Source organism: Hibiscus syriacus, unplaced genomic scaffold (assembly GCF_006381635.1).
Source record: "Hibiscus syriacus cultivar Baekdansim isolate YM2019G1 unplaced genomic scaffold, ASM638163v2 tig00111877_pilon, whole genome shotgun sequence".
Taxonomy (NCBI): Eukaryota; Viridiplantae; Streptophyta; class Magnoliopsida; order Malvales; family Malvaceae; genus Hibiscus; species Hibiscus syriacus.
Window position 1 is genome coordinate 766,404 of NW_024063208.1, and position 22,412 is coordinate 788,815.

General features: G+C 34.4%; 1 protein-coding gene and 1 pseudogene across 1 annotated transcript; both read left to right on the forward strand.

The window, feature by feature from the left end:
* The first annotated feature begins 855 nt into the window (after positions 1 to 855).
* LOC120172690 lies at positions 856 to 2,436 on the forward strand (annotated as a pseudogene).
* Positions 2,437 to 10,931: 8,495 nt separating this feature from the next.
* On the forward strand, positions 10,932 to 13,081 carry LOC120172660 (BEL1-like homeodomain protein 9). The gene is made up of 4 exons (XM_039180074.1): positions 10,932 to 11,501; positions 12,014 to 12,372; positions 12,458 to 12,518; positions 12,622 to 13,081. Exons 1-4 carry the CDS (start codon positions 11,007 to 11,009, stop codon positions 13,054 to 13,056), a joined length of 1,350 nt encoding a protein of 449 aa, XP_039036005.1. The 5' UTR covers positions 10,932 to 11,006; the 3' UTR covers positions 13,057 to 13,081.
* Positions 13,082 to 22,412: the final 9,331 nt, after the last annotated feature.

Here is a 22,412-nt window from a genome sequence, read left to right on the forward strand (position 1 = left end):
GGCATGTCTTGCAGCATCAACTGGTAGTTCTGTATTACTGAGCTTTTCGAAGCTCAATCTATTACTCACCATTGCAGGTTAAAAGGATTGTACCAGTGCAGCTATCGATTTCTGTAAGGGAATTCTTCTGGCGTTACTTTCAGAGGATGGTACATGTGATTAGGGGGCATGTAGATTGTATTTTTTTATATACGAGTCTAAAAATATGTTTTATTTCGAATACTGATAAATTTTATTTTGTACTCATAAATGATTTTATTGGTTTACATGTTTTAAGAAAATTTTAAATTTTTCGTTATTTTTACAGTGAGTCACTCTGGTGGCCCTAATGTGACACTCTAGATCGGATCGGATTATCCGCATCGGTCTGAGGGGGTTACAACATTTCTTTTAAAAACGCCACTATAGATGACCCTATTGCGGCATTTTGTATAAAAACGCCGCTAAATTTCCATTTATGTTTAAAGTTAGTGGCGTTTACTCTCAAAATGCCTCTGTAGAATAGTTTTGTTGTAGTGCGGGTTCAAACATCAGCAGTTGTAACAGGGTGATTGAACATTCATTGTTAAATGGTTGAAAGTATTTACAACAGATATTACTTTGTAATCACCTTAGCTTAATCAAAAGAAAAAAATAATTGAATATTCTTTTTATTTAATACTCAATATACAAGTATCTAATTAGACCCCATTAAATTAGTTTAGGGGTGGCTGAATTTAATTTGGTTTTGATCCCACTGAAATACCGTTTTAAGTGGCTTTTTGTACGTTAATTCTGCTCTCTCTTTTTTTCCTCTCTCTCTTTGCTTATGGAAGCCATTTCCATCTCCTGAGGAGCCTTTTGTCTCTCCTTTGGAAGAACAACAAACACCAAATTTGTTGATTTTGGGGTAATAGTTGTTAATCAAATAATTTTTGTGTTTATTTTTTATAACTTTTTGTTGGATTTCTAACAAGTTTTGGATTATCATAAGATATTAAATTGTAAATGGCTTATAAAGTGGATCATGAATACGATTATTTATTTAAGATTATATTGATAGGAGATTCAAGTGTCGAAAAATCCAACATTCTTTTTGCTTGGAGTCTAAGTCCACCATTGGTGTTGAATTTGCAACAAGAACACTTCAGGTATGTATATTTGTGTGTCTTGCATATTGTTCCACTTTTATACTGTTTATTTATTTATTTATTCATGGTGGGGAGAAGTTATAAAACAAAATTTGAGGGTCAAATTGACCATTGAATTAATTATAATTTCACAATTTTTAAGGGATTAAAGTGTAATTTTATCATTTTGGAGGGCAAGGTCGGGAAGAATGAACACTCCTTCCAAATAATTATCTGATATGAAATTTTTGGGTTAAATTTAGTCATTGATTTTTTTATTATGTATAAGTTATGAATTTAGAGCCTACTAACAAGGTAAATTTTAATCTTTGTATCTTTTGAATTTTAAAATTTCAGTCCTTTCCAAAAAATACATGAACAACATGATTAAATAGTATAACTTAAAATGATCAAATTGAAGAACGTGAACTAATAAATCAATAATATTTGCATAAAACAAGGAGTAAAAGTAGAATTTGACTTGACAAATTTTATTGCTACTGTTCGAGTTAAATTTCAAAATTTTAAAATACATGAACCAAAAATGATCAAATTAAAACATAATGACTATACTCACAACTCTCATATAGTACAAGGACTAATAGAAGAATTTTAAAATTTGTGTGGGGACTAATTATTTTTTTATTAAAGTAAGAATCAAATTATATGAAATCAAGGTATGGAATTAAAAGTCAAATTTGAGCATAATAGAGAGACCGATATCATGATTTAACCTTAGAATTTTTTAGTTTGAATCTGAATAATTTAAATAATAAAATAAAGAGTCGGGACAACATAAAATTCGAATTTATGTATTTTCTATTAATGTTTAAAAATATTCCTTTCATTTCAGGTAGAAAGGAAGATTGTTAAGGCATAAATATGGGACACAGCAGGCCAAGAGAGGTATCGAGCCATTACAAGTGCTTACTATAGAGTGCAGTTGGAGCACTTTTGATTTACGATATAACTTCGACAATGTCCTAAGATGGTTAAGAGAACTAAGGGAGCATGCCGATTCTAACATTGTCATTATGATGGTCGGAAACAAGTTCGATTTGAACCATCTCCGATCGGTCACGCAAGAGAATGCGCAAAGCTTGGCTGAAAAGGAAGGCTTAGTATTCCTCGAAACATTGGCAATGGAAGGTGTCAACATCGAGAAAGCGTTTCAGACGATTTTAATGGTTATTTATCAAATCATAAGCAAGAAGGCAATGGCAGCACAAGAAGCGTCTTCAAGTGTTCCTCAAGGGACGACCATTAACGTTAATAATATGTTGGATACCGGAACTAAGAGAAGCTGTTGTTCTTCCTAAGAGATACGTTTTTTGATTGTTGCGAAGACGTAACGTGAAATGCATGCATTACCAGAAAATTGTGTCTTTTACATACATGAAATACACTTTGTTCTATACATATATATATATATACATCTCAAGGCAATGTAAAATGGAAACATGAGGATTTTCTAAACTATGTTACACTCAAATTTAATAAATTTCATTCTATATATTCTTGAAAATTTAAATTTTCAATAATCTTAACTCAAACAATACAATGATAATATTTTTTTGAATTATTTTATGACTTCAATCTTTCATAATTTTTTTTCAACGCCAACACCAAATTCTTGACTTTGCCCCTACCAACATCTTATTCTCACCCCAATTATCCAAAAACATTTTTTCACTTGAAAATAAAACATTATTATAATAAATTAACCTAATTTGCATGTCTTATTAAAAAGTTCTCTAAACCTATATGGAGAAAAATAATATATACATTCATGTAAAATTATACACACACCTAAAACATAAAACAAAACCACTTGAATAACATATTACGATATCATTGCCAAACCACGTAAACTACCAATAGACACATCCTAAAAGATGTTGAGGTCATGGGCTACTTTTAAAAATGAGGTTCTTAAAATATTTTATAATAAGATGAAATTATAAAATATCGAAATTTATCATATTATGATTATTTCTTACAAAATAAAATTTTTTTAGACATATGAAATTAAATTTTCTTCACACTTGTGTACAGTAATTTTTTTTTGAATTAGCAGATTTTTTCAAATTGCAGGCCACCTAAATTTTGAGGTCATGTGACGTATCTCAAGTTACACTTACTAATGGACAGGCCTAATTGCTGGCAAAAAGCAACAAGAAGCTCCAAAAACATATTCCTATCATAGTTCATAAAATATATATATAGTAAATTACACTATATATCAATGAACTTAAGACCATATATCATTTTTATCATTAAATTCTTAATTGTTTTACTTATAGTACTAAATTTTGGTTTTAACTTTAATTATATTATTGAATCATTAAGTTTAAATGACAATATGACATAAACAAATCCTTCTATTACTGTGATGTCGTGGATAAAATGATATTGTTTTGGTACAACTATTGACGCCCACAACGATGTTAGTTTGGGAACTGAACTTTAAAGATGTATCAATTTTGCCTCTAAACTTTTAAACATGTCACTTTTATCACTACACTTTTTCAACCGCCGTAGGCAACCACTAATCGTAGCTCGTCACGATCACCTTTCACGGAATGAAAGGCATCAAAACATTCGTATTTCACACATATTTCTTCTTATATGATTGATTTTCTACAAAACCCACACAAAATCATGAAAATTCATCTAAAAGTTCGGCGTGCTAATACTTTAATCTCTTCTAATGACCATTCGATGAGGGTAATTTTGAAGTATGTTGTTCGTCTTTTTGAAACAATTTTTCTCACCCTTTGTATTTTCAGACAAACACCCTAAACCCCTTAAATATTATAAAGACTTCAACCTGATAAAAATTGTGAAGCTTTTTTTTAATTACGTTGATTTTGGCGAGTTTCATGAAAACCCCAATTCATTTGAGAAGAGAGAGGAATGAAATATAAACGTTTTAATAGTGATCTTGTCATAAAATACAACCGATGACAGACGATGATTGATTGTATTCGACGGTCGGAAAAGTACATTGCCAAAAGTGAAATATTGAAAAGTTCAGTGGTAAAATTGATATACCACTAAAGTTTAGTGCTTAAAATGATGTCGTTTTAAGCATCGATAGCTATACCAAAATGATGTTATTTTGTTCATACCATCATATCGTGTGAAATTTAACGGTCCAATGATATAATTGAAGTCAAATTCAAGATTTAGTGGTATAATTGAAAGGTCAATGATATAAATGATATACCGCTTAAGGTTCGATGATATCTTATATAATTTACTTTATAATATAAGGTAACTACACATTTAGTACCTAAACTATCAATTTTGGTCCGTTTTAGTACCTAAACTTTCAATTTTCAAACATTTAGTTTTTGTTTATTTTAGTACCAGCCATAAAAACTTAACATGTTTAATACATAAACTATCAATTTTGGTCCATTTATGTTGAATAATCGGGTAAATAAAACAAAAAAAATACAAGAATTTTAACGAGGTTCAACAATGTGCTTACGTCCTCGGTGCCCTGGGCGGCGCTAGATATTTCATTCTAAAATCATAGGTTTTGGTTACACCTCTTTTATAATAAATAAACCCTGATACATATTTACAAAATTAACCATGTATCGTACAAATATTTCACCAGTATATTTATGAGTCATACCTAACAAATCTCCACCTCGGCGAATATCCTGCCCCTTAGGAAACATTCAATGTTGGGTTACCTTACTTCTTTAACAACTCGAAACACTTAACAAGTCCAAACAATGCATGAACTTGTCTGTCGTAACTGGCTTGGTGAACATATCAGCGGCATTCTCATCAGTATGTGCCTAAAACAAAATCTCTCCAGATACAACCCACTCTTTGATCTTGTGAAACCTTACATCAATATGCTTAGTTCTAGCACGATATACTTGATTCTTAGCCAAGTGAATAGTACTTTGATTGTCACAAAGCAACTGAACTCCACCTTGTTGAACACCCAAATCCTTCACTAAAGCAGTAAACATAAAGCTTCTTTTACAGCTTCAGTCGCTGTCATGTATTCAATTTCAGTTGTAGATAATGCCACAACATATTGAACAATAGACTTTCAACAAATATGCCCTCCACCAAGAGTAAATACATACCCTGTCGTAGATATTCTATTATTCAAATCACCCGCATAGTCTGAATCCAAGTATCCTACAACCAAATGATTATCTCGCTGACTACCAAAAATAATTGCATGTCCCACAGTACCCTTTAAGTACCTAAAGATCCACTTGATTGTTTCCAAATGTTTCTTACCAGGTTTAGACATGTACTTACAAACTTGACTAACAACATGAGCTAAATCGGGATGAGTACATACCATTGCATATATCAACCAACCAACAACAATAGAATATGAAACCCCGTTGAGATAGCCACAATTTCCTTGAGTCTTTGTCCCTACAAATTTCCATTCCAAGAATTTTCTTTGCAGCACCTAAATCTTTCATATCAAATTCCTGACTCAATAAAGTTTTCAAATCGATAACATCATCCATGTTCTTCGCAGCAATTAACATATCATCAACATACAGTAATAGAAAAATAAAAGAACCATCATCAAGGCTCTTAACATAGACACAACAATCATACTCACATCTCTTGTAGCCAATCTTGATCATATATGATTCAAACCGTTTTTACCATTTTCTCAGAGATTGTTTCAACCCTTACAAAGATTTCTTCAATCTGCAAACTAAATGCTCATTTCCAGGTTGAGTGAAACCTTCAGGCTGCTGCATGTAGATCTGCTCCTCTAAATCACCACGCAAAAAAGCAGTTTTAACATCCATCTACTCTAAATGCAAATCCCAACTAGCCACCAATGCAAGTACTGCTCGGATTGAAGTGTGTCTAACCACAAGAGAACAATTTTCATCATAATCAACTCTTTTTTGCTATGACAAACCCTTTGCTACCAAACGAACCTTAAACTTCTCCCCCTTTTTATGTTACTGTTAGTTTCTTCTTATACACACATTTGCAACTAATAGTCTTCTTACCATCAAGAAGGCAAACTAACTCTCATGTACGATTGTGATTCAAAGACTCCATCTCCTCAACCATAACATCCATCCACTTGTCGTTTTCCTGACTAGTAATAGCACCATGAAAAGTAATTGGACCATCACTGCTAACAATAAGTGAAAAAGAGACCAAGTCTTTAAAACCCAATATGTTCGGAGGCTTTATATTCGTCCGTCTCACCCTGTCTCTCGCGAGACTATAATCCTGCAAATCAATCGTAGCGAAACCACCAGAAGTCGGTTGAGAAGTTTCTGTTTTCTCAACTGGAAACTGCTCGAAATCCACCACTATAATGTCTTTCTTCTGTTGCAACATGGGTTGTTCATCAAAAACAACATCTCTATTGATCACAATTTTCTTCGCAACTAGATCCCATAACTTGAATCCTTTGACACATTTCTTGTAACCCAGAAAAATGCACTCATTCGATTTTGCATCAAGTTTGGATCTCTCATTAGCAGGTACATGCACATAAGCATGACAACCAAAAATCCGTAAGTGATCAAAAGTAACATTATGACCAGTTCATACCTCTTCTGCAACTTTCCCAACCAATGATGCCCTTGGCGATCTATTGATAAGATAACACGCCATGTTAACAGCCTCAACCTAGAAGTGTTTGGGAAGTCCCGCATTCAACCGTAAACATCTGGCTCTTTCATTCAACGACCTGTTCATCCGTTCCGCAACACCATTCTGTTGTGGTGTCTTGCACACTATAAAATGTCTCTTTATCCCATACTCCTTACAGAAGTTTAGAAACTCTGAATTTGTGTACTCCGTACCAATGTCAGACCGCAAACACTTGATTTTTCGTCCTGTTTGGTTTTTTACCTTAGCTTTCCACAGCTTGAGCTTCTAAAAAATGTCAGACTTATGTTACAAAAAATACACCCAAACTTTCCGTAAAAAATCGTCAATAAAAAACATAATACCTAGATCAACCAAAGACGATGTCGTGGAAGGCCCCCATAAATTAGAATGCACATAATCAAGAATCCCTTCAGTTATGTGCTTCTCAGTCTTGAAACGAACTTTAGTATGTTTACCAAGAACACAATACTTGCAAAAATTGAGCTTATAGATTTTAACACCATGCAATAGATTTCTTTTATGTAATTCAGCCATACCACGTTCACTAAGATGAGCAAGACGCATATGCCACAGTTTGGTAGTATCATCACATGACTCAACATAATGAACTCCACCTAAAACGGTACTCCCTAACAATCTGTAAATATTCCCTGCAGTAATCTTTCCTTTCATCACAGTCAAAGCTCCTTTAATAATCCGAATGGTTTCCCTATCCTCATCAGCCTTAGGGATAAAACCATTATTGTGAAAAGTGCCCAAGAAATCAAATTTTTCTTCAAATATAGGATATGCCGAACACCACACAACGTCCGAACAGAACCATCATACATCTTAATTCTGACATCACCAATACCAACAATATTGCAACATCGATCATCACCCAAATAAACAGAACCAGAATTAACTGACCTGTATGTCGAAAACCATTCCCTATTTGACGTGATGTGATAATAACATCGAGAATCAAGAATCCAAGAATCCGTCAATTGAGTCGTTGAAATAGAGAGCATATCACCCTCACTTCAATCAGAATTGTCATCATCGACTACATTCACAGACTTGGATGAGTCATCACGCTTCCCATCAGTCTGCTTTTTCAACTTCACCTTCTTGCACTTGTAACAATGAATTGTCTTCTTATCCCTAGATTTGGATTTGAAATTCCGCTTCCCAAACCCTGCCTTCTTTAGCTTCCGTCCACGGTCTCGATTACCCTTAACATATAAGCTATAAGCTTGAGAGCTTTCCTCTGCATTCCGCTTCCGCTGGTTGTGAGCCAACAAGGCTGCAGTAATCTCCTCAACTTTGATAGTCTCTTTCCCATATGTAAGAGTAATCACCATGTGTTCGTAAGAGGGAGGCAACGAACACAACAGAATCATCACTTTGTATTCATCCTCAATTTTCACATCAAGTCGAGCCAAATCAGAAACGATTTGATTGAAGATATTCACGTGTTGCGCCAAATCATGATCATCCTGCATCTTCAGCCCATACAACCGTTGTTTTAGATACAGTTTAGTCGTTAAGGTTTTGGACATAAACTGACTTTCCAACTTCTTCCAAATTTCATCTGGATACGACAGATGCATGACGTGATACATGACCTCGTCCGCCAAATATAATCGTATGGTTCTTGCCGCTCGCTGCCACAATTTTTCCCAATCTTCCTCATCCATCGACGTCGGCTTTGTAGGTCGCAAAGCCTTCAGGATCCCTTGCTGCGCCAACAGATCCTTAACCTTTGTTTGCCATAATCTGAAGTTACCCTGACCATCGAATTTCGTAACTTCGAATTTAGCTCCTGACATCTTAACCAATTGACGAATCGCTTTAAGCTTTCATGGTTAAATTTAGTACCGAAATTTATAATTTTTTTCAAATTTTAACGTTAAATTTTGAACGGAATACTAAAATAAAATAAAACTAAACTTTAGGTATAATTTTAAAAATATTAAAAGTTTAAATATTAAAATAAATAAAAATTAATAATTTATATACTAAACGCCTATAATGTATTACTGATTGAACCGAAAACCGCCTCTCCTCCGTGCTTTAATACTCAGTCCCATATTTAAATCATTGAAAATTTCAGTCACGCAGTGGAAGACTAGCCAACAAATGAATGCCAGAGTGTCGGAGAGAAGACAAAGATGTACAATGTTTTGAACTGATGTTTCATGAAAAAGAAAAAACCAGTCTAAACTCGCACAGTAATTTGTATTTTCGAACAATACAAGTACTAAAGATTTTGCCTTTAAAATGTTTCACCTCATCAATAATAGATCGTGATACATTGTGTAAGGTACACTATTTACTCATGGATGAGAACAGGGAAAGCCACATGTCTTCCTTTACCATGACCAGAAAAACTATTTGTCCATTTACTGTTATCAACAGTCAAACTCACAATCACATGTGACATTAACGTCATGTCATTTGGATCATTAGTTTCTGTCTTTATATTTTTTTTTTCATATTTTGCCAATGAATAGTGTTTGTCTGAAGGGATTAAGAAATTTTTGCCTACATCAAGGTTCTTGTTTCATTTTATAATGTTTTTTCTTTCTAATTCAATTCGTTGATTTGTAAAATTATTACAAAAGAATAAAGAACATTTGATTACGAGTTTAATTAAATCGAAAAAATGTCTGATATTCTAAAAATTAATATCGAAACACTTATAAAACCATCAATGAATACAAATCCAAGAACTCCAATCACAAAAAGAAAATGTAAAAATACATAAATAGTCATTCGACTATAGAATAATATTTTGTTGAGTCTTCTAACTATTAAACGTTACAAAATAATCATCGACTATATGATAACTTTTTTCAATCATTTGATTATTAAAAGTTTCAAAATGATCACCTAACTGTTCATATGTTTCAAACTCATCATTTTCTATTAAAAAAATTGACAATCTTATGATCTGAATATTAATCTATTAATTATGATATGATAAAATATAATTCTAGAACCGTTTGACATGTATTTTGTAGATTGACTATCTATTTATATTATGACTTTAAGCCGATGCTTGAAAAATTATATTGTCAAATCAGTACTTAAGAGCAATGATGGTACCAGTAGACATCATTAAAATATGATTTTATCATATCTCAATTATTATATTATTTTATAACTCAAATAACTGTCATTTTTTAACGAAAATAATGAGTTTAAAATATTTAAAAAATTAAATAATTATTTTATAATTTTTAATAATTAGAGGATCAATAAAACATATCTTATAATAAAAAATTATTTTATAACTTTTAATAATAAAAAACTAATAAAATAATATTTTATAATTAATAATCATTTATATACTTTACCCAGCAACAAATCAAATCACACCATACTAGTGTGTAGTATCCATCGCTGACAAATAATATTCATGTCTCAAAAACAATAATTTATGCAATGGACTTATGTTTTTGAAGAAAAAAAAAACGTCTTCAAATGAAACTCTCAATTACTAATATTATATTAAATACATATTGTATTTATATAGGTTTTTTAATGTAAAAACAATAATATAAATTTTGAATCATTAATTCAATATACTGTAGCAGACTGTTTTAGGGAAAATCCATTTTATACTCCATCCAATACCATAACATAACACGTTAGGGTTGAAAATGAAATAAGATAAATCTCGAGTTATTCTAAATTAATTAAGTTAAAATTCGATAAATATTCAATTCCAATGAATTCGATTATAACTCGAGTACTATTTGAGTTTTTAACGAACCGAACTCGACTCAAAAATTTTGTAATCACTCAAAAATATAATATATTAACATTTATGTGTTGATTTTTTTAAAAATATAGTATACAATTTTTCATGTATTTAAAATTCAGATTCGAGTTTAAAATTTTAGTCGAGTTAAATTTAAAATTTTTTTATTTCGAGTCATTTTGAACTTTTATGAGTTTCAATTCATTATTTTAAGTTCGATTCAAACTTAAAAAATTTAAATTCGTAAATTTTCAAATCAAATCAAATTTCATTTCAAAATTTTTAAAACTTCATTTTAAAATTTTCGAATCGAGTTGATCTCAGCAGAAGTCAAGATCCACTCGTTTACACCCCTACATATTAAGATCAAGTGTGTGACCTACATCTGTATCTGTATATAAAATCTGCACAATCCTGCAAATCTCGTTCATTTCCTTTCCTCCCCTCTTTATTACATCTTTCATTTCTTGTCCGAACTCATATCATCAGATCTCCACATTTTCTTTTTCATGGCAGAAACCAATGAACCCTTCCATGTACCACAACAAAACAGAAGAAACAAGCTTAGGGTCGTTACCGTTGGAACCCACCAAGATGAACAAGCTCTCATGCATGGGAATTTCCCACAATCTTCCAATATTATTCCCCAGGGTTTATCTTTGTCCCTATCATTTCAACACCAGGATAATCAACAAATAAGCTTGGAAGCACAGAGGAATAACGGGAATCCGATCTTGGAAGGGTTATTGAAGCAGAACACTGTACAGATGAGAAACTCGGTTCCACTCGGTCCTTTCACTGGCTACGCTTCTGTGTTGACGAGTTCAAGGTACTTGAAGCCCGCACAGCAGATTTTGAATGAATTTCTGGGTTTGGATTATGAAGTTTCAGACTTTCCATTGGAGATCTTAGCTGAAGATGGAGCTGATAATGACTCAATAACCTGCAGTGACAAAATTCAACATCGTTGGAAGAACTCGAGGCTCATTTTGCTGCTAGATGAGGTATATGCATAGTTTATATTTCTTCATATAAAAATTATCTATAAAAACTGTGTTTGATTGTTATCTGTCAAGGATCAGTATCAGTATTCAGTATTCCTCGGGCAAAGAGATATATATAGTAGAGTTGTCAAAAAAAAAAGATGTCTTGTCTTGTCATATTAAATCATGTTACTGTTTCTTTTTTGTTTTGTTTTGTCCTTGCATTATGTGTGTGTTGTTGGTGCCATTAAATTATTCAATTAAAAAATTATATAATGTGAACAAAAGTGAACTAAATTTGGAGCTTTCTGTAATATGGAGGCCAGTTGAACTTGAGCCTGTAAATGGTGACTAATTGGAAAACAAAAATGGAGAATGTAGCTTCTTATTTGGGATCTGATCATATATATGTATATAATAGAGAAAATAGCTATGAGAGAGTTCAATTCCAAGATATTTGATTAATTAGAAATTTATTGATAGTTTGGGAGATTTATATGTTCCCAATCTGTTGTTTTCTTGATCTGCATTAGGTATATAGGAAATACAAGTTGTATTGCCAGCAAATGCAATCGGTTGTTGCATCATTCAAGTGTGTTTCTGGACTCGGGAACGCGGCTCCCTACGTGTGTTTCGCTTTCAAAGCCGTCGCATCGCATTTTAGTTGCTTGAAGAATGCAATTCTAGACCAAATCCGGTTCGCAGACAAGGCCTGCGGTGTCGATAAACGTAATGTTTCGAGCCTTTGGACGTCTGATCAAGGGATCAATAACCAGAATTCAATCCGGAACTCGATTTTCCTTACACATCCACTTTGGCGATCGCAGAGAGGACTTCCTGAGCATGCCGTTGCAGTACTCAAGACGTGGCTGTTCGAGCATTTCCTGCATCCGTAAGTGATCGTTTCGGGAAAAGAAAACACATTTCGATACCATTGATAGTTCCTTTATAAGATTTTGAAGTTAATGGCATTGCAGTTATCCATCGGATTCGGAAAAGCTGATGTTAGCTCAACAAACAGGTCTCTCCAGGACACAGGTGAACTTTATCAACACAAACATCCATTTTCCCGCCTAATAATCATAATCTTGTGTTCTTATGAATTGGCTAATGCAGCAATGAAATGAGATTTTTGTTACAGGTTTCGAATTGGTTTATCAATGCAAGAGTTAGACTATGGAAGCCAATGGTGGAAGAAGTACATAATCTTGAATTAAGACAAGCACATATTCAGACACCATCATCGGAAGCAACGAATCAAGACCCTAAACTGCCGCATTTCATTGCAAGACAAGAAGTGCAGAACATCCAAACAAAACGGCCGAGGAACAATGTAATCTACAATGAAGAAACCGAGTTGCAGAAGAGTTCATCTTACATCGAACAGATTCCAAGTAATCACCACAATGTCGGAGTCGTCGGAACCAGCAGTTTTGGTTTAGCGTTGGGTCTGAACCAAAACAATGGGGTTGAATTTGGACAACTGAGATTGCCTATGAACTTGTATCATAATTTCAGCTTTGGAAGTCATGGTGAACTGAGTTCGAAACCTGGTTTTGATGTTGGAAGACAGTAGCAGCATTGTTTTGTGATGTTTTTATTGATCGCTAATACTTTAACTTGAAACTTCTAAAGATTTGTTATGCTATTCTGTTTTTCTATTTCTCTTTTCTTTTGTGAAATTTGATATTTAATAAAATAAAAATAAATAAATTAAAAACATTATAATTAAATTTTAAAAATTAAAATTTTAACATGCTCAAAGCGAGTTAAATAAATATGAAATATGTTGGTAATATGCATAAGTTTAACACAAGTTCGATTTGACTCAACCTAACAATTCTTAAACGGAAAGATAAGGGATTTCAACTCGGCCAAACGAGAACAGTAGCGATGATGCTCATACTCATGTTATCGAGTTAATTACAATATATCTCTTCAATTATAATTTTTATTTTAAATTGATCTTTAAACTTTTGAATATTCTAATTTTATTTCTAAACTTTGACTCTCGTTTTAAATTAGTACTTAAATTTTTGAACATTCTAATTGCACCCTTAAACTATGACCGTATTTTTAAATTGGTCTCAAAATTTTGAATATTTCAATTTTATCTTTGAATTCATCCAAATATGTAATTAGGTTCGACCATAATTTAACCTAAATTATTTTTTAAAAAGATTTTTTTAAAAATATAATAATATAACTTCGCCTAATAATTTTATTAAAAAGGGATGTGATTAATATATACGTATAATTTGTGATGAGATTTGAATTTTATCTTTATTTTGGGAATTTTCGAGGGTATAATTATAAAACTTAAAATCATCTTTATTTCTTATTTCGCGACCCGCAACATTAAAATTATTCTCACCCCACCATCGAGTTTCAAAACAAATCTAATCTTTTGTGTACTCGTCTCGTACTGAAATCATTCCTACCCGACCACCGAATATGGTTTTTGGTGCTTATTTAATATTTAGGGTAAATTACGCGGGTGACCACTCCTTTATATTCCCACCAAACACTTTTCTTCTTCTTCCTTTCTAAAGTTAAGATTCTAAAGGTTTCAAGTGTAAGTTTGGTTAACCAATGTAAGATTATTAATCTCCACTTTTAAAGCTTCAATTCAAGTCCCATTTCTCAAGTTTTTCATTAGTTAGAAAAAATGGGTTTTTAGGGGGATTCAATAGGATAGATGGATTTTAGCTTGCTTTAGTGTATTCAAGTTAAAGGAAACATTTTTAGCATTAATCCAACCACTTAGTTGAGTTACTAACACCTTTTCTTACCTTTGATTAGTGAAAGAAGTGGGAGAGAGATCAAGAATAAGGGGAAAGGAGAAATTGTCTATTGAGTGATTTGAAGACGTTTCTAGTATCCAATAAATCAAGATAACACATTCACAACTTCTTCATATCATTTGTGAGCCATTAGAAATGCATTATAGTCTAAAGTTGAGTTATGGAGCATTCATTGTAGATTCCATGTTTTGTGATGTTTAGTATGTTTAAAGCCTTCTCCATGACCCCTAATATCAAATAAGACACTTTATCACTATTTGGGTACCTCAAATGGGACTTTTGGGTAGGTGGATAGGTATTTTCATGCCAAAACATTGCACTTTGTAGCGATGGTATCGATACTGTAAGGACAATATCGATATTGTTTATCTTACAGGCAAAAAATATGCAATTTTAAAGAGGAATTATCGATACTCATTCACAGAGTATTGATACCAGGGTAATAGTATCAATACTCCCTATAGGGGTATTAATACTAGAGTATTTTTCAAATCATCAAACCAAATTTTGGTATCGATACACCAACCTGTTACTATTAATATTCATCCTAGAGTATCGATACTACCCTTCCCAAATTGCTTATATAAATCTGGGGGCATCAATACCAGTAAGTGGGTATCGACACTGAAGGGTTTGTATTTGAACCCACGAACATTTTTGGATAATTAGTCAAATAAAGGGATTAGATTTGAGGTACCCCATATACTTTGAGCAACAACAAATAAAACTCCAAGTAATAACAATAATTTATATCAGAATAATAGAAACTGAAACTATTAGGATGAAATAAAACTAGCCTTGTTTGCACACTCGAGAAAATGATAAGGACACCCGAGTTACTTTAGAAATGATACTAGTATCGAGTTATAGAATCAATCCGGATATCCTTAGGTAGTGTGCGAGGCACTTTAAACTGACTAACTAGGGCCAAGGCCCGACACTCGTGAGGGGTGGGTTAGTTAAGAGTGTTGTGTCTGATATAGAGTTATAGGCCTTATCATTCGGTAGACTAGAGGGATGTGTGAGCTCCGTGATGCAGAACACTTAGTCGCACCATGATGTCTACCATAGAGTATAGAATGCCATATACGAGTATACTCACTATTGCATTTTACCAGTTAGCTTGAGCATTCACTGATCACTTTTAGTATGGCTTAGTTGTTAGTGTGGCACTGAGCTAGTTAGCTTAATGTTTGGAATTTGTTTCCTTACGCAGGTCAGTAGGGGAGCTGTGACGAGCCTTTTTGAGCAGTGATGATCTAGACCGAGTGCAGCAGAGTATGTATTGAGTTATTTGTTGGGGTATCTATATTTGTAGACCCCTTTTTGTATATTCGAATCGTAACTTATATTTTTTTAAATGTTCTATATATTTTGAAGTATTTCATTTTGGGAGCTCCTATTGTAATGTATTTATAAAATGGTGGTTGATTTATTTACTATGTGTATTTTAAATTAGTAGTTTTAAAGCAAGAAAGTAAAGAAAATTTCTGGTTAGCCACTATGGTGATTTTGTGTGGCATTCAAATCAGTCGACTGTGTGTCGTACTCGTTTAATGTATTACACAATGGATATTCCCCACGCGCAGCGAAGGCGCATGGGGTGCGTACAGGGTGTTTTATCGCTGAAAAAATTACAAAAAATTTCTAAAAATATTTTGAAGCATTTTAAGGCACTTACTAAAGAAGATAATAGGATGAAGAAATATATGGCTTGCTGTTCTTATTGATATGGGCAGTATATATTTAGATTATGTGAACACAAAAGAAGGAAACTAACTATTAATAAAAGGGAACAAAAGAAATTGAGTAACTGCCAGATACTACAGATAATTACAAAGAAATATTCAAACGTGAAAATCCCTTGACTTTCTCAACTTGATTCTATATTCTTATCATGCCCCTGCAAGATGGACGGCCATGGAGAAAGTTCAATCTTGACTTTGATAGAGTCAAACTGAGGATATAACATCCCAAAACTAGAGCAAGTGACTAAAATGGAAGTTTTGAAAATTTGAAGTCTGATTTTGAAAGATTTGAAATATTTTTTGATTGTTCAGTAAATAACTGATGGAATAAGGGGTATAGTGGTCATTTGACGAAGAAAGATTTTTATTTTCCCTTATAAAAAAGTAGACACGTGGAGATGAGAAGAAAAAATAAGAAGACTCTAGAGATGTTTGGCTTTCTTATTCCTTTCTTCTCGTGGTTCTATTCGTAAGGTAAGATTATGTCAAGTGATTGTTTCATTTCAATTTGAAGTTGGGTTTAATTCGTGAGTTGATAATTAAGCTTAAGGAAAGCTTAATTTGTCTTAAAACCATAAGATGAAGGAGTTAAGAGAGATTAAAGATTTGAAGTTTTTAAATGAAATTTTGGAAAAGAGTTGATAAGTAGAGTTTGAAGTTAAATTTGACTTGTCAAAGTGTTAATTAAGAAGTTAGAGGTGATAGAATTGAATTAAGAACACATGGAAAATTTGATGAAATTCTTTGATTCAAGAATTATGGTGAATTATGAGAGATGGTGAAGTGTTATAGTATTATAAGAAGGTTTACATATGTATAGATAAGTTTTAAGGTATAAGAAGGGGTTAATAAGTAGAATTTAAGGACAAAGTAAGACATTTTCGTGCTCAAAATGGAATTTCTGGGTTGTATGCATCGATGCATCTTCAATGTGTATCGATGCACTCTTAAATAAATAAACATCGAATGCAATTAGTGCATCGATGCATAAGGAGTGCATTAATGCACCCCCCTTAAAATGAAAGCATCAAATGTAATTTGTGTACCGATGCATGGATAGTGCATCGATGCACATGTTAAAGAATGCATCGATGCAATGTAGAATGTACAGATGCACTTCAAGGGGAAATAGAATTAGACCTTTCTTTTGATCTAAGAAATGATAGATTAGAATACATCAATTGGATATTGATATGTATCAATGTATGATTATGTAGATATCGAGCACGAACAAGTTTCGGGAAGACTATCAGGTTAAGATTCGATCGAAAGAAATGAATCATAAAACGGGATTGGAACTTAGTGAGGCCAATGTGAGTACATACTATTGGAATATATGTATTTCTACATGGGAATTAGACTTGTGATAAGTCTATTCCCTATATTTTGAATATATGATAGCATGAGTCGAAGCATGATTAGGATTGTGTACTAGGTGAATGTGCCATGCTTGTATTACATGTTATGTGATGTGCATTTATGTGTTATATGATAATGATTTAGGAAACAATATAGGAATATTACTTGAGTTACTTAATAATAAGTCATAAGATTGCATGCATATGTAATAAAAAGATAATGCCCATGTTATGTGTTATGAGATCTAGAGATATAGTTGGCATGCCAAGAGTCGAGGGATTATCAATGGTCCTTCGGGACATAGTGGTCCTTTGGGATATAGTGGTCCTACGGGACAAATTCTACGTGCCTCTAGTGGGAATTTTACGAGCTGTGGTGACAGCATAGTGCACAACCTTTATGTACTCACGTATCTTTAGCTCTCAGAAATATTCATGGGCTAAACAAAGATATAACAATAAATATATTACATGTGAATAATATGCTTTTGATATATATGATGATATTTGTATTGTTTGGTTTATGAGTCATATATGTTGGTTAAAAAGGTTAGGACAAGAGGATATGATTAACATATATAAATATTAATAATATGGATAGTGATATAAGATTAATGAAGTAAATGATGAGTGATTTGTATCTGTGTACATTTAATTATACGTAATGTTATATTGTTTTGTGTGATAACATGGTATGATATGTTCATGCATGGTTAAAAAGTTAAAGTTTCTCTTATAAGTTTAATGCCTCTCTAAGTCATAGACTTAGCGTGTGAATGTTTCACATGTAGGTTTGAGAAGCGAGAATGGAAGTAGTGAGGAGCAAGACAGGTCAGTATCTTCCTTACGATGATCAGATCAGAAACACATTGAACATATGTATTTTGTTTATAGAGTTTAGTTGGCATTTAGTTACAAGATTTGAATTGAATATACTCTGATTGTTTTAAAGAAACAATTTGATTGTAATTATTAATGTAAAATACCCATTTTCATAAATGATGAATTTAAGATTTTACGGAATTGTAAAGAACAGAGTTTTGAAAAGTTAATGTGACACCTCGGACTCGGATCCGGGTTGGGGGTGTTACAGAACGAGCAAGAGGTTTGGTAAGAGCATCGGTAAATTAATCAACTGCAGAGATGTGTGACACCCGAAGCAAACCATTTTGAACTTGTTCTTGGATAAAGTGATAGTCGAGAGCAACATGTTTCATGCGCGAGTGGAAGACCGGATTGGAACAGAGATTTGTGGTACCAACATTATCACAATAAATAACTGGTTGTTGGGGAAGGGTGACACCTAGTTCTGTAAGGAGAGAGCAAATCCATCAAATTTCAGTAGCTGTGGAGGCCACCGATCGGTATTCTGCCTCAGTGGAAGAGCGAGCCATTGTACGTTGTTTCTTAGAGCTCCAAGAAATAGGATTGTGACCGAGATAGACTATGTATGCACTAGTGGAGGTGAAATCGTCTTTGTTTCCTGCCCAATCAGCGTTTGAAAAGGCATGAAGTGCTAGTGGGGAAGTCTGATGGAGTGTGATGCCATGCTTTAAGGTGCCACAGAGATATTGCAGTAGACGCCTGACCGCATTCTAGTGGTTACTGGTTGGTTGATGCATAAACTGAGAGAGTTTGTTCACCGTATAGGCAACGTCAGGCTGAGTGAGAGAGATATATTGGAGGTTACCAACAATTGTTCGATACTCGGTCAGATCAGATAGTGGCGTCCCAAATTGTAAAGTGAGAGTGGGGCTAGTTGCTAGTGGTGTAGGAATATGCTTGGCTTCAGTCATGTAAGTTCTATTAAGGAGATCATCATTGTATTTGCGTTGACTGAGGAAAATACCATTGTTGTAGGAGGTGACTTCTACTCCAAGGAAGTATGTCAGGGGGCCAAGGTCCTTGAGAGAGAAGCGCTGAGAGATATGTTGAATGAAGGCCTGTGTAGCGTTGGCATTATGCCCAATGATAATGATATCGTCGACATAGACTAGAAGATAAAGAGTGGTGCAACGATTATTGAAGATGAATAAGGAGGTATCGGTAACTAAATTGGTGAAGCCAGATTGGAGAAGAAATTGGCGTAACTCATGGTACCAAGCACGGGGAGCTTGCTTGAGGCCATAAATAGCCTTGCGTAGCTTACAGACATGATAAGGATGGTCACGGTGAATGAAGCCCAGAGATTGAGACATAAACACATCCTCAGTGAGAGTTCCCTGAAGGAAGGCATTGTTGATATCAAGTTGTCTGAGTGACCAACCCTGACTAACCGCAAGGCTGAGAACAAGAAGAAGAGTGGTAGGTTTGATGACTAGACTGAAAGTTTCAGAGTAGTCAACTCCAGAGCATTGGTGGAAGCCTTTAGCAACCAATCGAGCTTTGTATATATCAATAGAGCCATTAGGTAGATATTTGGTGCGAAAGACCCACTTACAACCAACCAAATTTTGAGTGGGATGAAATGACACTAGTTCTCATGTCCCATTACGAATTAAAGCATCGAACTCTTCAAACATAGCTTGTCACCACTTAGGGTCCTTGAGGGCTTGGGTAACAGTGGTGTGTTTAAGGGTAGATGGTTAGAGTTGGGCAGTAAGGTTAAGCTTTTGAATTGGTTTATGGATGTTATGTTTGGAGCGAGTGACTATAATGTGAGGCGATGGTAAGGGTCAGAAGGTAGACTAGGGTCATTGTGAGGAGATGAGGGTGGTGGGTTACTAGTAAGGTCGCGCCGGTTTCACTAGAATGATTGGTGGGCTCTGGTGTAGGTGTGAAGCGGGTGGCATTATTTTGAGTTGGGTATTGGGGTTGAGTTTGGGCGAATAGGAGCAAGTAAATGTTATCATAACCGATAAAGTCATAGAGCACCACTCAGAAACGGTGGATGGAGTGGTACGAGGAAGAGAATTTTGAGAAGTTGCAAAATGAAAAATGGACTCAACAAAGCGGACATGGCAGAAAGTGTATAGACGAGCAATAGATATGTCAAGACAGAGATAGGCACTTTGAGTGGGGGAATACCCGACAAATATGCAAGGATAAGAGCGAGACTCGAGTTTGTGGGAAGTGTATGGGCGAAGCCAATGATAGTAGAGTCATCCAAAACTTCAAAGTTTGGAGTAGTTAGGAGATGTGCCAAAAAGTTTAAGATATGGTAAAAGGTGGTTTAAAGTTGGTGTAGGAAGGCTATTGATAAGGTAGACAATGGTAGAAAAGGAAAAAGGCCAATATGATAGAGGCATTGATGAATGGGTAAGGAGAGAAAGACCCGTTTCGACAATGTGACGATGACGACGTTCAGAGTACCCATTGTGTTCAAGAGTTTGAGGTGGAGAAGTGAGATGTGGGACTCCATTGATAGTTAAGAATGAAGAGAGAGCTTGATATTCCCCCCCCATTATCAGAATAGAGAGTTATGACTGGACGGTTAAAAAAATTTCGACGAAGGCCTTGAAGCGCACAAAGACATCATGCGTGTTAGATTTGCGTTTGAGGGGATAAAGCCATATATATTTGGTAAAATGGTTTACAAAGATAACATAGTATTTGAAGTTATCAGCAGAGTATACTAGTGACGTCCATATATCAGTAAATATAACTTTAAGTGGTGAAGAAGTGGAGAGAGTAGAAGTAGAGAATGGTAATTTATGGCTTTTATTTCATTTACATGAATTGCAATTAAAATTGAAATTGGAAGGACGAGAGACATCTAAATGAAAGGAAGACATAATATTTTTGAAGATTGACAAAGAAGGATGACCTAGTCTATGATGCCACTCGGACAAAGTGGTTTTGACATTGAAAAATGTGATTAAAGGTGACTGAGTAGTGGAGAGTGGCCATTCATACACACCATCATTAGTCCGACCCTGCAAAAGGATTATTACCCCCGTGTAAAGATCCTTCACATGAAAAGAAGAGGGTAATAACTCAATGGAAGTATTGTTGGACTTGTAAAATTGAGAAATAGATATAAGATTTTGTTTCATGGTGTGAACACATAAAACATTAGATAGGGAAAAAGAGTAAGAGGGAGTGGTAAGAGAGGTGGAACCAGTGTGGGATATGGGGAGTCCAGAGCCATCGTTGATCATAATTTCATCTGTGCCATAATAAGGACTGTGGAGGGCAAGATTGCTGAGGTCAGTTGTGACATGATGTGAGGCACCACTGTCAAGTAGCCATGTAGTGTTGGAGGGATGGGTTGTTGCAACATTCGCTTGAGCTTGCCTTGGAGACGGTGGTCGATACTGTGATGAGTTGTTAGGACAAGGTGGTTGTGTATACGGAAACTGTTATCGGAAGAGAGGACAGCGATAGACTACATGACCTTGAGTACTACACAATTGGCAGCGACCAATGAATGGATGAGCAGGAGAACGATTGTCTCGAGTGTTGCTGGGAGAACTTCTTGTGATATCTTAAGTGCGTATGGATGTGAAATTAGGGAGCCGAGGAGTCCGATTGGTAGCGGACTATGGAGTAGAGCGAACATTGGTGAGATGAACTGATGTCGGTAGAGGTGAGGGACTTGTCTTGTTGCAGAGCGATAGTTCTTTATTGATGAGTTTTTCATGGAGTTCATCAAAAGAGATGGTGGAATCACGGCCATTGAAAGAATCAATGATAGACTGATAATTTTCATCAAGGCCTTCAAGTACTTTTTCGATTAGATCTTCATGGTCAAGAGGCTTACCGAGAGTGGCAAGTTCATCGTCTCGTATTTTAATGGACTGCATGTAGTCTGTAATGGATTGATAACCTTTGGTAATATTTTTAAGATGGTCTTTGAGTTGTTTGATATGGCCATGAGATGGGAGAGCATAGGTGTTGGCAAGAACTTGCCAGACTTAATAAGAGGTTTTAGATTGGGTGATGAGAGGAATTAAAGAGGGTGAAAGAGTGCCGAAAAGTGCTCCAAATAATAGTTTTCTTGATGTAGCCATGTCTGGTATGCAGGGTTAATAGAGATAGCATTATTGGCTGTGATGTTGGGTGGAGGAGCAAAGTGAAATC